General features: G+C 39.8%; 1 protein-coding gene across 1 annotated transcript; it reads right to left on the bottom strand.

The window, feature by feature from the left end:
* On the bottom strand, positions 14,419-15,369 carry LOC102188031 (olfactory receptor-like protein OLF4). Its single transcript, XM_018051692.1, has one exon. It carries the CDS (start codon positions 15,367-15,369, stop codon positions 14,419-14,421), a length of 951 nt encoding a protein of 316 aa, XP_017907181.1.

Here is a 15,872-nt window from a genome sequence, read left to right as displayed (position 1 = left end):
CTCCTACATCATCTCTAATTAGGTGTGAGTACAGGTGGCCATGAGGCGTGGGATCCTGTCCCCCTAGTCACCTAGGGTTCCATGACTCTTCCTCCTATTTCCACACCTTCAGCGACCATGGTTGTTGAATCTTACCACACTGAACATGTCATGTGTGTGCATTCTAAGTCACTTCAGTCTGTTTGACTGTTTGTGACCTGATGGACCATAGCCACCAGGCTCCTCTTTCCATGGAATTCTCCAGGCAAGAATACTGGAGTAAGTAGCCATTTCCTTCTCCGGGGGATCTTCCCTACCTAGGGATCAAACCTGGGTCTCCTGCATTGCAGATGCATTCTTTACCATCTGAGCCACCAGGAACATGCCATAGCACCCTTATAACCCCAGCTCCACCACCTACCATCACTCTACCTTTATGGCATCATAGCCTGTGTCCCAGGAGGTCCCAGGTGCATCAGAAAATCTACCCACCCAGAATACCAGGCACCCTGTCAGCAGCAAGGTGCCAATAATCCCAGAGAGACAAGAAGCAATAACTAAGTCTCAGGATGACACCTCCGATAGAGGCGATGGAAGGTGGGAAGAGCAGAACAATAAACAGAGGCAGTTCAGGCAGAAGAAATTTGTAAGTGCTATATCATCACCTACTGGACAATGAGAGTAAAACCTCAAATTTTTAACTGATCCTGAACCCGGGAAAGGTAAAGGCTGAATTTTGAAAAGGCAGACGAATCAGAGATCAGGTTGCCAACAACTGCTGAATCATAGAAAAAGCAAAGGAATTCTAGAAAAATATCTTCTTCTGCTTCATTGACTATGATAAAGCCTTTGACTGTGTGGATCACAACAAACTGAGAAATTCTCAGAGATGAGAAAACCAGACCACCATTCCTGTCTCCCAAGAAACCTATATGCAGATCAAGAAGCAACAATGAGAATATTACATGAAACAACTGACTGATTCAAAATTGAGACAGGAGTACTTTAAGGCTGTATATTGTCACCCTGCTTATTTATATGCAGAATACATTACGTGAAATGCTGGGCAGGATGAATTCCAAGCTGGAATAAAGATTACAGGGGAAAATATCAACAACCTCAGATATGCAGATGATACCACTCTAATGGCAGAAAGTGAAGAGGAACTAGAGAACTTCTTGATTAGGATGAAAGAGAAGAATGAAAAAGTTGGCTTAAAACTCAACATTCAAAAAACTAAGATCATGGCATCCAGTCCCATCACTTTAAAAGGTTTGGCTATGAGCCATGAGCTACACAAGGACTCATGACCTCCAGAGGAGAGGATTTCGATCAGGGGCCAGAGACAAGGCTTGATCACTCAAAGCTTTTGTGTAACAAAGTTTTATTAAAGTATAAAAGAGACAGAGGAAGCTTCTGACATAGATATCAGAAGGGGGCAGAAAGAGTGCCCCTCTTGCTATTTTTTTAAGCAAGGAGTTATATATCTGTTAGCAAGTTGCTAATCAAATAAAGAATCACCTCAAAACTGAAAGAGCTGCACCAGGCCCATCTCCAATAGCATGCATTTTGAGATAACATTGGCACAAATTGAATCATCCCCACTATAAAACAATTGACATGAATCTTAAAGAAAGGCAGATTTCCAAACAAATACATAGCTTCATTAGCATAGCTTAAGAGAACATTTCCATGAGTAAGACATACTGGTTTGTTGGGCCATTTTCTGTTCAAGGTTTGAGTCTTAGGTTGAACCTTTTAGAAGAAAGGCAGATTCCAAGGCAAATACATAGTTCATTAACATAGCTTAAGAAAAACATTTCCATAAGAAAAAAGCATTGGTTAGCTCTTGGTTTGAGAAAAGTTAAGTTTAGGGGGAACCAGGTGTTATCATAACAACAAAGAATTTAAAAGAAACCTCCTTTTAATTTTGTATAGAGAAGGGGACAAAAATCTGCCACTTGCCATTTATTTCCTCCACTTGGGGGCACCTAGCTTTCCTACCTGTTACCCTCTCAACTTCATGGCTAATAATGTGGGAAAAGTAGAAACAGTGACATATTTTATTTTCTTGGACTCCAAAATTATTGTGGATATTGACTGGAGACACGAAATTAAAAGACAGTTGCTCCTTGGAAGAAAAGCTATGACAAACCTAGACAGTGTATTAGAAAGAAGAGACATCACTTTGCCCACAAAGGTCCATATAGCCAAAGCTATGGTTTTTGAAGTAGTTATGTACAGATATGACAGTTGGACCATAATAAAGAAGACTGAGCATGAAAGAATAGATGCTTTTGAATTATGGTGCTGGAGAAAACTCTAAGAGTCCCTTGGACTGCAAGGAAATCCAACCAGTCCATCCTAAAGGAAATTGTTGCAGGAAGGTGGACCCCTTCCAGGGCCCAAAACTGGGCTCTTGTCTAACACTTGGAAACGAATTGTCCAAGGAGACACATGTGCTGACAAAGCAAGAGATTTTATTGGGAAAGGGCACCCGAGTGGAGAGCAGTAGGGTAAGGGAACCCAGGAGAACTGCTCTGATGCGTGGCTCCCAGTTTCAGGTTTTATGGTGATGGGATTAGTTTCCAGGTGGTCTTTGGCCAATCTAATTCAGTCTTTCCTGGTGGCGCACACATCACTCAGCCAAGATGAATGCTAGCAAAAGGGATTCTGGGAAGTGGATGGACACACGGTGTCTCCTTTCAACCTTTCCCTAACTCTTCTGTTGATGGTGGCTTATTAGTTCCCTATTCCTTATCAGGATCTCCTGTCATAAAACAACTCATGCAAATGGTTACTATGGTGCCTGGCCAGGGTGGGCAGTTTCAATCAGTGTGCTTCCCCTAACAAACTCCCCCCTGAGAGACTTCATACTCAAGATACTTCTTGGGAATTGGGGCAGAGGTCTCTTTCTTCTGTAACTTCTTCCTGCTGTGCATGGGCGTATGCCTGCCTAGCAGAGCAGAAGTCTCTCTCTACCAGATCTAAGTCAAGGTATTTTTTTGCCTGAAACCAGCTATCACCCTTATAATAACAGCAATTTAGTTTGAAACTGTTGGCCCCTCTCAGGGACGAAATAGACAGAGGCCAAACAGGAGACCTAACAGGATGGTCGTCTCTGGTCCCCAGAAACAGAAGGCAACATTTGGGGTGAGAGTTGCAGGGTTTGTGACCCTTTTTGATTGGTTGGTGGTGAGACAACAGAGCTGAGCTCCAGGAATCTTGTGCTCAGTCTGAAGTTACCATCCTCCACCTGGGTGGGGGCTCAAAGACATTGTTATGCATATTTCTTTGAGTAGGAACCAGGACTCTGTCTGGAGGCTGTACCAACCTTTGACTGTTTCTCCTGTTTCTGTATCCCCTCCCTTCCCTGATAAGCAATTGTTTGAATCCACACTTTGGAACTCAGGGAAGGTCAAGTAGGCTGAATGAAGCCTATATCCTACAGACAAGAAATGGAGAACACAGAACAGATTTCTACTCCAGAGCCCCACAGAGTCCTGCTCAGTTTTAATTTAGGGAACTAAGCAGCTATGACTGTGATAACTTCCTGTCAAAATGGAGCATAGGACTGCTGCAGCTTGGAATGTAGACACTAAATTGGAAGTATTTCTGAGTTCCAAGTTCTAGATCTGAGTCTTGTATGATTAAAATCTCCATCCCTTGGTTTGCCATTTTGGTATAACAGACCCAGTAAGAAGTAGTTGGAGGAGTGATAACTGGAATTTAGTAGACAAAATAAATCTCATTTCTTTTTCTTTTTTCTTTTTTTTTTAGACATCATCTTGATTTGATTTTATTTTATTTTTCTGTGTCCCTCTACTTTTATTTATTTATTTTTTAATTTTTATTTTTACTTTATTTTACTTTACAATACTGTATTGGTTTTGCCATACATTGACATGAATCCACCACGGGTGTACATGCCTTCCCAAACATGAAACCCCCCTCCTACCTCCCTCCCCATAGCATCTCTCTGGGTCATCACCGTGCACCAGCCCCAAGCATGCTGTATCCTGCGTCAGACATAGACTGGCGATTCAATTCTTACATGATAGTATACCTATTACAATGCCATTCTCCCAAATTATCCCACCTCTCCCTGTCCCTCTGAGTCCAAAAGTCCATTATACACATCTGTGTCTCCTTTGCTGTCCTGCATACAGGGTCGTCATTGCCATCTTAGTAAATTCCATATATATGTGTTAGTATACTGTATTGGTGTTTTTCTTTCTGGCTTACTTCACTCTGTATAATCGGCTCCAGTTTCATCCATCTCATCAGAACTGATTCAAATGAATTCTTTTTAATGGCTGAGTAATACTCCATTGTGTACATGTACCACAGCTTTCTTATCCATTCATCTGCTGATGGACATCTAGGTTGTTTCCATATCCTGGCTATTATAAACAGTGCTGTGATGAACACTGGGGTACATGTGTCTCTTTCAATTCTGGTTTCCTTGGTGTGTATGCCCAGTAGTGGGATTGCTGAGTCATAAGGTAGTTCTATTTGCAATTTTTTAAGGAATCTCCACACTGTTCTCCATAGTGGCTGTACTAGTTTGCATTCCCACCAACAGTGTAAGAGGGTTCCCTTTTCTCCACACCCTCTCCAGCATTTATTGCTTGCAGATTTTTGGATCGCAGGCATTCTGACTGGTGTGAAGTGGTACCTCATTGTGGTTTTGATTTGCATTTCTCTAATAATGAGTGATGTTGAGCATCTTTTCATGTGTTTGTTAGCCATCCATATGTCTTCTTTGGAGACATGTCTATTTAGTTATTTGGCCCATTTTTTGATTGGGTCATTTATTTTTCTGGAATTGAGCTGCATAAGTTGCTTGTATATTTTTGAGATTAGTTGTTTGTCAGTTGCTTCATTTGCTATTATTTTCTCCCATTCAGAAGGCTGTCTTTTCACCTTGCTTATATTTTCCTTTGTTGTGCAGAAGCTTTTAATATTAATTAGATCCCATTTGTTTATTTTTGCTTTTATTTCCAGAATTGTGGGAGGTGGATCATAGAAGATACTGCTGTGATTTATGTCGGAGAGTGTTTTGCCTACTTTCTCCTCTAGGAGTTTTATAGTTTCTGGTCTTACATTTAGATCTTTTTAATCCATTTTGAGTTTATTTTTGTGTGCGGTGTTAGAAAGTGATCTAGTTTCATTCTTTTACAAGTGGTTGACCAGTTTTCACAGCACCACTTGTTCAGGAGATTGTCTTTACTCCATTGTATATTCTTGCCTCCTTTGTCGAAGATAAGGTGTTCATATGTGTGTGGATTTATCTCTGGGCTTTCTATTTTGTTCCATTGATCTATATTTCTGTCTTTGTTCCAGTACCATACTGTCTTGATGACTGTGGCTTTGTAGTAGAGCCTGAAGTCAGGCAAGTTGATCCTCCAGTTCCATTCTTCTTTCTCAAGATTACTTTGGCTATTCAAGGTTTTTTGTATTTCCATACAAATCTTGAAATTATTTGTTCTAGTTCTGTGAAAAATATGGCTGGTAGCTTGATAGGGATTGCATTGAATTTGTAAATTGCTTTGGGTAGTATACTCATTTTCACTATATTGATTCTTCCGATCCATAAACATGGTATATTTCTCCATCTACTAGTGTCCTCTTTGATTTCTTTCATCATTGTTTTATAGTTTTCTATATATAGGTCTTTAGTTTCTTTAGGTAGATATATTCCTAAGTATTTTATTCTTTTTGTTGCAATGGTGAATGGAATTGTTTCCTTAATTTCTTTTTCTACTTTCTCATTATTAGTGTATAGGAATGCAAGGGATTTCTGTGTGTTGACTTTATATCCTGCAACTTTACTATATTCATTGATGAGGTCTAGTAATTTTCTGGTGGAGTCTTTAGGGTTTTCTATGTAGAGGATCATGTCATCTGCGAACAGTGAAAGTTTTACTTCTTCTTTTCCAATTTGGATTCTTTTCATTTCTTTTTCTGCTCTGATTGCTGTGGCCAAAACTGCCAGAACTATGTTGAATAGTAGTGGTGAAAGTGGGCACCCTTGTCTTGTTCCTGACTTTAGGGGAAATGCTTTCAATTTTTCACCATTGAGGATAATGTTTGCTGTGGGTTTGTCATATATAGCTTTTATTATGTTGAGGTATGTTCCTTCTATTCCTGCTTTCTGGAGAGTTTTTATCATAAATGGATGTTGAATTTTGTCAAAGGCCTTCTCTGCATCTGTTGAGATAATCATATGGCTTTTATTTTTCAATTTGTTAATGTGGTGAATTACATTGATTGATTTGCAGATATTGAAGAATCCTTGCATCCCTGGGATAAAGCCCACTTGGTCATGGTGTATGATCTTTTTAATGTGTTGTTGGATTCTGATTGCTAGAATTTTGTTGAGGATTTTTGCATCTATGTTCATCAGTGATATTGGCCTGTAGTTTTCTTGTTTTGTGGCATCTTTGTCAGGTTTTGGTATTAGGGTGGTGGTGGCCTCATAGAATGAGTTTGGAAGTTTCCCTTCCTCTGCAATTTTCTGAAAGAGTTTGAGTAGGATAGGTGTTAGCTCTTCTCGAAATTTTTGGTAGAATTCAGCTGTGAAGCCATCTGGACCTGGGCTTTTGTTTGCTGGAAGATTTCTGATTACAGTTTCAATTTCCGTGCTTGTGATGGGTCTGTTAAGATTTTCTATTTCTTCCTGGTTCAGTTTTGGAAAATTGTACTTTTCTAAGAATTTGTCCATTTCTTCCACGTTGTCCATTTTATTGGCATATAATTGCTGATAGTAGTCTCTTATGATCCTTTGTATTTCTGTGTTGTCTGTTGTGATCTCTCCATTTTCATTTCTAATTTTATTGATTTGATTTTTCTCTCTTTGCTTCTTAATGAGTCTGGCTAATGGTTTGTCAATTTTATTTATCCTTTCAAAGAACCAGCTTTTGGCTTTGTTGATTTTTGCTATGGTCTCTTTTGTTTCTTTTGCATTTATTTCTGCCCTAATTTTTAAGATTTCTTTCCTTCTACTAACTCTGTGGTTCTCCAATTCTTCCTTTTCTAGTTGCTTTAGGTGTAGAGTTAGATTATTTATTTGACTTTTTTCTTGTTTCTTGAGGTATGCCTGTATTGCTATGAACTTTCCTCTTAGCACTGCTTTTATAGTGTCCCACAGGTTTGGGGTTGTTGTGTTTTCATTTTCATTCATTTCTATGCATATTTTGATTTCTTTTTTTATTTCTTCTGTGATTTGTTGGTTATTCAGAAGTGTGTTGTTCAACCTCCATATGTTGGAATTTTTAATAGTTTTTCTCCTGTAATTGAGATCTAATCTTAATGCATTATGGTCAGAAAAGATGCTCGGAATGATTTCGATTTTTTTGAATTTATCAAGTTTAGATTTATGGCCCAGGATGTGATCTATCCTGGAGAAGGTTCCATGAGCACTTGAAAAAAAGGTGAAATTCATTGTTTTGGGGTGAAATGTCCTATAGATATCAATTAGGTCTAACTGATCTAATGTATCATTTAAAGTTTGCGTTTCTTTGTTAATTTTCTGTTTAGTTGATCTGTCCATAGGTGTGAGTGGGGTATTAAAGTCTCCCACTATTATTGTGTTATTGTTGATTTCCCCTTTCATACTTGTTAGGATTTTTCTTACATATTGTGGTGCTCCTATATTGGGTGCATATATATTTATAATTGTTATATCTTCTTCTTGGATTGATCCTTGGATCATTATGTAGTGGCCTTCTTTGTCTCTTTTCACAGCCTTTGTTTTAAAGTCTATTTTATCGGATATGAGTATTGCCATTCCTGCTTTCTTTTGGTCTCTATTTGCGTGGTATATCTTTTTCCAGCCCTTCATTTTCAGTCTGTATGTGTCCCTTGTTTTGAGGTGGGTCTCTTGTAAGCAGCATACAGACGGGTCTTGTTTTTGTATCCATTTGGCCAGTCTTTGTCTTTCGGTTGGGGCGTTCAAACCATTTACGTTTAAGGTAATTATTGATAAGTATGATCCCGTTACCATTTACTTTATTGTTTTGGGTTTGGGTTTATACACCCTTTTTGTGTTTCCTGTCTAGAGAATATCCTTTAGCATTTGTTGGAGAGCTGGTTTGGTGGTGCTGAATTCTCTCAGCTTTTGCTTGTCTGTAAAGCTTTTGATTTCTCCTTCATATTCGAATGAGATCCTTGCTGGGTACAGTAATCTGGGCTGTAGGTTATTTTCTTTCATCACTTTAAGTATGTTTTGCCATTCCCTCCTGGCCTGAAGAGTTTCTATTGAAAGATCAGCTGTTATCCTTATGGGAATCCCCTTGTGTGTTATTTGTTGTTTTTCCCTTGCTGCTTTTAATATTGGTTCTTTGTGTTTGATCTTTGTTAATTTGATTAATATGTGTCTTGGGGTGTTTTGCTTTGGGTTTATCCTATTTGGAACTCTCTGTGTTTCTTGGACTTGGGTGATTATTTCCTTCCCCATTTTGGGGAAGTTTTCAACTATTATCTCCTCAAGGATTTTCTCATGGTCTTTCTTTTTGTCTTCTTCTTCTGGGACTCCTATAATTCGAATGTTGGAGCGTTTCATATTGTCCTGGAGGTCTCTAAGAATGTCCTCATTTCTTTTAATTCGTTTTTCTCTTTTCCTCTCTGATTCATTTATTTCTACCATTCTATCTTCTATTTCACTAATCCTATCTTCTGCCTCCGTTATTCTACTATTTGTTGCCTCCAGAGTGTGTCTGATCTCATTTATTGCGTTATTCATTATATTTTGACTCTTTTTTATTTCTTCTAGGTCCTTGTTAAAGCTTTCTTGCATCTTCTCAATCCTTGTCTCTAGGCTATTAATCTGTGATTCCATTTTGATTTCAAGATTTTCGATCATTTTCACTATTAATATTCGGAATTCTTTCTCAGGTGGATTCCCTACTTCTTCCTCTTTTGTTTGGTTTGGTGGGCAACTCTCCTGTTCCTTCACCTGCTGAGTATTCCTCTGTCTCTTCATCTTGGTTATATTGCTGTGTTTGGAGTGGCCTTTTAATATTCTGGTAATTTGTGCAGTTCTCTTTATTATGGAGCTTCCTCACTTTGGGTGGGGTTCTATCAGTAGCTTGTCAAGGTTTCCTGGTTAGGAAGGCTTGTGTTGGAGTTCTGGTGGGTGGAGCTGGGTTTCTTCTCTCTGGAGTGCAGTGGAGTGACCAGTAATGGGTTATGAGACATCAAATGTTTTGGAATAACTTTGAGCTGCCTGTATTTTGAAGCTCAGGGGAGTGTTCCTGTGTTGCTGGAGAATTTGCGTGGTATGCCTTTCTCTGGAACTTGTTGGCCCTTGGGTGGAGCTTGGTTTCAGTGTAGGTATGGAGGCATTGGATGAGCTCCTATTGCTTAATGTTCCCTGAATTCAAGAGTTCTCTAATGTTTTCAGGCTTTGGACTTAAGCCTCTTGCTTCTGGTTTTCAGTTTTATTTTTACAGTAGCCTCTAGACTTCTCCATCTATACAGCACCAATGATAAAACATCTAGGTTAAAGATGAAAAGTTTCTCCACATTGAGGGACACTCAGAGAGGTTCACTGAGTTACAAGGAGAAGAGAAGAGGGTGGGGGTAGTTAGAGGTGACTGGAATGAGATGCGGTGAGATCAAAAGAGGAGAGAGCAAGCTAGCCAGTGGTCACTTCCTTATGTGCGCTCTATAGTCTGGACCGCTCAGAGGTATTTATGGAGGTATACAGGGAAGAGGAGAGGGAGGAAGTAGACAGAGGTGGCCAGGAGGATAAGAGAGAGGAATGAGAAGGAGAGAGACAAATCCTGTCAGTAACCAGTTCCTTAGGTGTTCTCCACCGTCTGGAACACACAGAGATTTCACAGAGTTGGATAGAGAAGAGATGGGGGAGGAAAGAGACAGAGGCCACCTGGTGGAGAAAAAAGAGAGTCCAAAGGGGGAGACAGTGGTCAAGCCAGAAATCTCACTCTCAGGTAAAATTGGGTAGTGGAGTTTGGGTTTTTAAATGTACAAAATTGACAACAAAAACCAAAGAGCAAAGATTAAAAATCTAGAGTAGAGGTTGGATTTTCAAAATACAATATTAAAGGAAAGAAGCAAAAGGAAAAAGGAAGAAAAAAAAAAGAGAAAAACAAACAAACAAAAAAAAGAAAACAAGAATTATTAAAATAAAAAAAAACCACACACCAACAACCACCCATAGACTATATATGGTGTTTGCCTTAAAAAAAAAAAAAAAAAAGTCTTTTTTTTAAATAGTAATAGTAGGTTATAGAAATAAAAATTAGAGGAGAAATAAAAGACTTAACAATTTTTTAAAAAGTTAGAAAAAAAAAGAAAAAGAAAAAAAAAGGAATGATTTTAAAAATAGTAAAAATATTTCTGGCCCTTCTCTGATGTTGTGGGCAGTGTGGGGTCACTTCCAAGGCGGTTCCCTCTGTTTCACTTCTTCTGTTTGCTGGTTTTCTAGGCTCACTAGTTCAGTCGTGCTGTGGGGAGGGGGGATGCTGCAAACAAAGAGCACTGCCGTGTGCACACAGTATCTCAGCCCTGCTGGACCTGTCCCTTCTTGCGGCGCACAAACCTCTCTGGCTCTACGATGCTCACCCGGGAACCGTCTGGGGCCGGCCCTAGGCTGCGTGCACTTCCCCAGTCTAAGCCGCTCAGGTTCGGTGCTCAGGCAGCCCTCAGAGGCACAGATTCGGCTGGGACTGCGCTTTGTGCCCTTCCCAGGTCCGAGTAGCTCAGGAGTTTGGCAAGCACGATCGCTGGGACTTGTCGCCTTTTCTGCCTCTGCTGCTCAGCTTTCTGGGTGGACCACTGGCGCCCCTTGTGAGGCAGATGGTGACTGTCCAGCACCCCCAGAAGTCTTAGCAAAGAAGCCTGCTTGCAGTTAGGTAAGTAAAGTCTCTCCGGGTCTGCAATTGCCCCTTTCCAGTCCTTACGGCTCTGGCTGCCTGTCCCCAGTGGGGGATGGTCTGTAGCCGGCTTTTTCCGTTCCGTCCTTTGTTCTGTGCTCGGTCCTGGCGGTGTCTTATGTTCGAGCTTTTCGTGAGGTAGCTATCCCACAGTCTGGTTTGCTAGCCCAAGTTAGATCGTTCTGGTTGCTCATGGGGCATTCCTGCCCGATTCTTACAAAGCACTGCAGCCCGCACCTCCCGCGCTTCCCTGCCCTGCCCTCACTTGCTTGTGGCAGATGCAGGTGTCTGTGTTGCTTTTCCACTGGGGGAGTTACTGTTGGGCTTGTAATCTATTGGTTTTAATTAATTATTTATTTTTTCCTTCCTGTTATGTTGCCCTCTGTGTTTCCAAGGCTCGCCACAGACTCGGCAGGGAGAGTGTTTCCTAGTGTTTGGAAACCTCTCTTCTTAAAATTCCCTTCCCGGGACGGGCTTCCCTTCCCGGGACGGGCTTCTCTTCCCAGGACGGAGCTCCCTCTCCACCTCCTTTGTCTCCTTTTTCATCTTTTATATTTTTTCCTACCTGTTTTTGAAGACAATGGTCTGCTTTTCTGGTTGCCTGATGTCCTCTGCCAGCCTACAGAAGTTGTTTTGTGGAGTTTGCTCTGTGTTGAAATGTTCTTTTGAGGAATTTGTGAGGGAGAAAGTGGTCTTCCCGTCCTATTCCTCTGCCATCTTTGATTCTCTCCTCAAATCTCATTTCTTTTAAAAGAATAGGCCTGAAAATAAAAATCTAAAAATAAAAATAAAAATAAAAAATAAAATAAAAATATAAAAACTTAAAAAAAAATAAAAGAATAGGCCTGAAACCCAGTCTGGACCTGGCACTTCAGGGAGACTTGTAGCCAGGTAGCCAGTTGCCTACTTTTATAAAAAGTAAGGTTGCTGTTACTAGCTTCCAGCAGACATTATTTTGAGAATGGTGTCATCCAAGCCTGACACGACTCAGAAAACTCAAGTATTTAGCAATACAAGGTCTAATCTGAAAGTACACCCATAGCATCACCTAGTTATTTCCCAGGATATCTGAACCATAGCTACTCTATTTTGACTTTTTAATTGTAAACTTTTCCTTAATAGCGAAAGCAGATTTCACCATAAATGAAGTCAGTTTCTCTAGGTATGAGAAGATGTAAGAATTGGGCCTCATAAAATCTTCTCCTGAAAAGATCTAACTGTCTGAAGGCCTGTTCTGCCAGTTTTTCCAAGAGCACAGAGTGCCTCATTCCTGATTTTCACCCTGAACTCCTTTCAGGGGCATTGAAAGCAGCAGTTGCAGTGGCCATGATTTGATCTTTGTAGATGCAGATGGCAAGTGTCAGTTGGCAGAGCCCCTTTTTGTTCATAAACTTGACCATGATTTTGAGGGGAGCATCTCATGACCATTTTATCCTATGGTGCTGAGAATGTCCATTCTCAGGTTTGGCAAAGATTTTCTGACAGGCCACTCAATGTGCTGTTACTGGACTAGGCCATAAAACATCCAGAATTCTCTGGACCACCTGTCTTACTAGCCTCTTGGTCCAGGAAAATATTCCCTCCTGTTGCTTCTTCCCATATCTTGAGTTACACCGTTAGCATCATCGATCTCATATGGGACTATATATTATTCTATTAGAGGCCTCAGACACACATTTGACAGTGTAAGAAACAGCAATTTTATAAAACAGGTGAAATACAAATAACATAGCCAGCAGTATTAGTAAAGTCACAAGTAAGACTTAAGAGCTTCCATTAGATGTAGCCCAGTATACCTCAGGTCATCTGACTTAGTCTGCTCTGTAGAATCTTTATCTTCCACAGAAAATATATATTCAGTTCAGTTCAGTTCAGTCGTTCAGTAGTGTCCGACTCTTTGCGACCCCATGAATCGCAGCACTCCAGGCCTCCCTGTCCATCACCAACTCCTGGAGTTCACTTAGACTCACGTCCATCGAGTCCGTGATGCCATCCAGCCATCTCATCCTCTGTCATCCCCTTCTCCTCCTGCCCCCAATCCCTCCCAGCATCAGAGTCTTTTCCAATGAGTCAACTCTTTGCATGAGGTGGCCAAAGTACTGGAGTTTCAGCTTTAGCATCATTCCTTCCAAAGAAACCCCAGGGCTGATCTCCTTCAGAATTGACTGGTTGGATCTCCTTGCAGTCCAAGGGACTCTCAAGAGTCTTCAACACCACAGTTCAAAAGCATCAATTCTTCAGCACTCAGCCTTCTTCACAGTCCAACTCTCACATCCATACATGACCATAGCCTTGACTAGAAGGACCTTAGTTGGCTCAGTAATGTCTCTGCTTTTGAATATACTATCTAGGTTGGTCATAACTTTTCTTCCCAGGAGTAAGCATCTTTTAATTTCATGGCTGTAATATTAGCACTGCCTATAAGGTACATAGCCCAGTTTTCTAGTGTTGCTAGATTGATCGTCCTTAGTATGATTTAATTGTTTCCAACACAGAGGAGACTTTAAGCCTAAATTACCATAGCCTGGTGTTATCTACATAAATCCATCCCATAATTGTTGGAGATTTTTCCTCCTTTGTTGAAACTTTTCTTGTTGCTCTGATTGAGCTTGAGTTATAGAAAAAAGCTCAAATTTATGGCCAGAGTCAGAGTAGACATTATTAATTGGCCTGATGAGGGGAATCCCATCTAATAATATCACAATGACCTGAATATGACTATAATTTTTTTTTTTAAGTAAATTTTCTCAGGGCCAACTGCCAGAGTCCAGCTCCAACAGCCAGGGAATGAGCCTGGAAGGGGTGAGGGGTGTCAGCAGACTATGATGTAGCCTCTGACTCATAGTACAGAACTACATGTTTATTTCAAGCTTCAGGTTTTCTTTTATATTTTGACAAAAGCATTAGGTCAGAGTCTTACTAGATGCAGACTTCCATTAACAAACTGGGATTTAACATTTTTTGAAATATTTTTTCTCCCTAAAGTTACCTTCATTTTTATCACATATAACCAAATTAAGGCCAGTTTTGTTTGCAAAATAGATCTGTTCTCACTAATTTTGGTCTGATGATTTATATAACCATAATTGATTATAGACTTTTTATTTTGCTGAAACATTTCTAGAGTCTCAGATTGAACTTTTAAAACAAAACAGGGCTGGGAAACTAACACCAAAGGCTTATCACAGATTTTGCCTAACAAATCTAGGTGAATTCGTCCCTTTTTAAGGCCTCAAAAATTTCTTGAGATTTTTGTAACCATGAGATAACCTTCCTAACTCATTTAGTAAACTTACTGGAAACCTAAGAATTTCCAGTTTTTGGAGGAGTCAGATAGAGAGAAAATATAATTGTTTTGTTTATAACCTTTAATTTTGCCAAAGTATTGTCATAATTAGTTTGAGAGGAAGGTTTTCCCTACTCTCTGAAAACGTAAGATTCAAACCAGTAATTTTTCAAAAAGAAACCATAAAAGTTATAAGCATATTCACTGGTTCAGTCAGTCTTTAAAACTTTCAATCATGCTGCCTCCTTCAGCTCAGAACAATTGGATTCTTTTTATAGCTGCAGTCCTAAAGAATGCTTTCAGAGCCTTCTTTATGTCTTTGTTCCTCAGACTATAGATGAAGGGGTTCAGCATGGGTGTGACCACAGTGTACATCACTGAGGCCGTTGCACTTGAGTGTGAGCTATGGGCATTAGCAGGATAAATATACACTCCTAAGCATGTACAATAAAATAAAGAGACCACTGAGAGGTGAGATGCACAGGTGGAAAATGCCTTATACTTCCCCTGAGATGAGGAAATTCCACATATGCAGGAAACTATCCTAGAGTAAGAGTAAACAATACCAGCTAAGGGTGAACCTCCCAGCAAGACAGCTGAAAAATATAGCATGGTGTCATTAAGAAGGGTCTCAGAGCAGGCAACTTGAACCAACTCTTTGAGTTCACAGAAATAGTGAGGGATTATCACCACTCTACAGAAGGACAGCCTTGACACCATTAAGGTTTGTAAGAAGGAATCCAAGATACCGATGATCCAGGACACCAGAACCAGCAGTGCACAGAGCCAGGCATTCATGATGACTGTGTAGCGCAGGGGGTGACAGATGGCCACAAACCGGTCATAGGCCATCACAGTCAGGAGGAAGTCATCCAAAACTACAAACAGTGTGAAAAAATACATCTGGGTGATGCAGCCTTCATAGGTTATAACTAGGCTCTGAGTCTGAATGTTCCACAGCATCTTTGGGATGATGGTGGAGGTGAAGCAGATGTCTACAAAAGACAGGTTGGAGAGGAAGAAGTACATGGGGGTGTGGAGGTGGGAGTCCAAGCTGACAACCAAGATGATGAGCAGGTTTCCAAATACAGTAATCAGGTACATGAAGAGGAAAAACGCATATATAAGGGGCTGCAGTTCTGATTCCTCTGAAAGTCCCAGAAGAAGAAATTCTGAAACATTTGTCAGGTTTATTGGTCTCATGTGGTGGAGATGACTACTGGAAAGGAGAAAATAACATGTCTATTTTTACAAAAACAGACATTGCTCACATTGTTGAAAAACTATTGTTTATATTTTACTTAAGTACATTTAATATTTTTTGCCTAAGTTCAGTATGTTTCTTTTTTTTTTTCTTTTTTTTTTCCTTTTTTTTTTTCAGTATATTTCTAATGGATTTTCCCCTTTATGGAATTCCCTATGTCAGCTCAAACTCACAAGGTTGTCTCATGTGTAGATTTTTTTTTTTTCTTGCAGGCTATCATATATTCCAAAAATTTAATGAGAAATTTTTCAATTCATTTGGGTAATAGAAGTTGAATAATGACAGTGTTTCAGGTGCTGGCCAGGTGATGAGTATGGGGTTCTACAAAAGCTGTAAGAATCTAGACACAAAGAAAACATAAGCTATATATATATATATATATATATATATATATATATATATATATATATATGAAATTTGGCTACATTTGTGTTAATATATA

This window comes from Capra hircus, chromosome 7 (genome assembly GCF_001704415.2).
Source record: "Capra hircus breed San Clemente chromosome 7, ASM170441v1, whole genome shotgun sequence".
NCBI lineage: Eukaryota > Metazoa > Chordata > Mammalia > Artiodactyla > Bovidae > Capra > Capra hircus.
Note: the sequence above shows the minus strand (reverse complement) of the source record. Positions and strands in the feature narration are given on the sequence as shown.

What these genes read in the sequence shown, in the direction of transcription:
- LOC102188031 (XM_018051692.1), bottom strand. Translation starts at nt 15,369, where the DNA reads ATGAGACCAATAAACCTGACAAATGTTTCAGAATTTCTTCTTCTGGGA.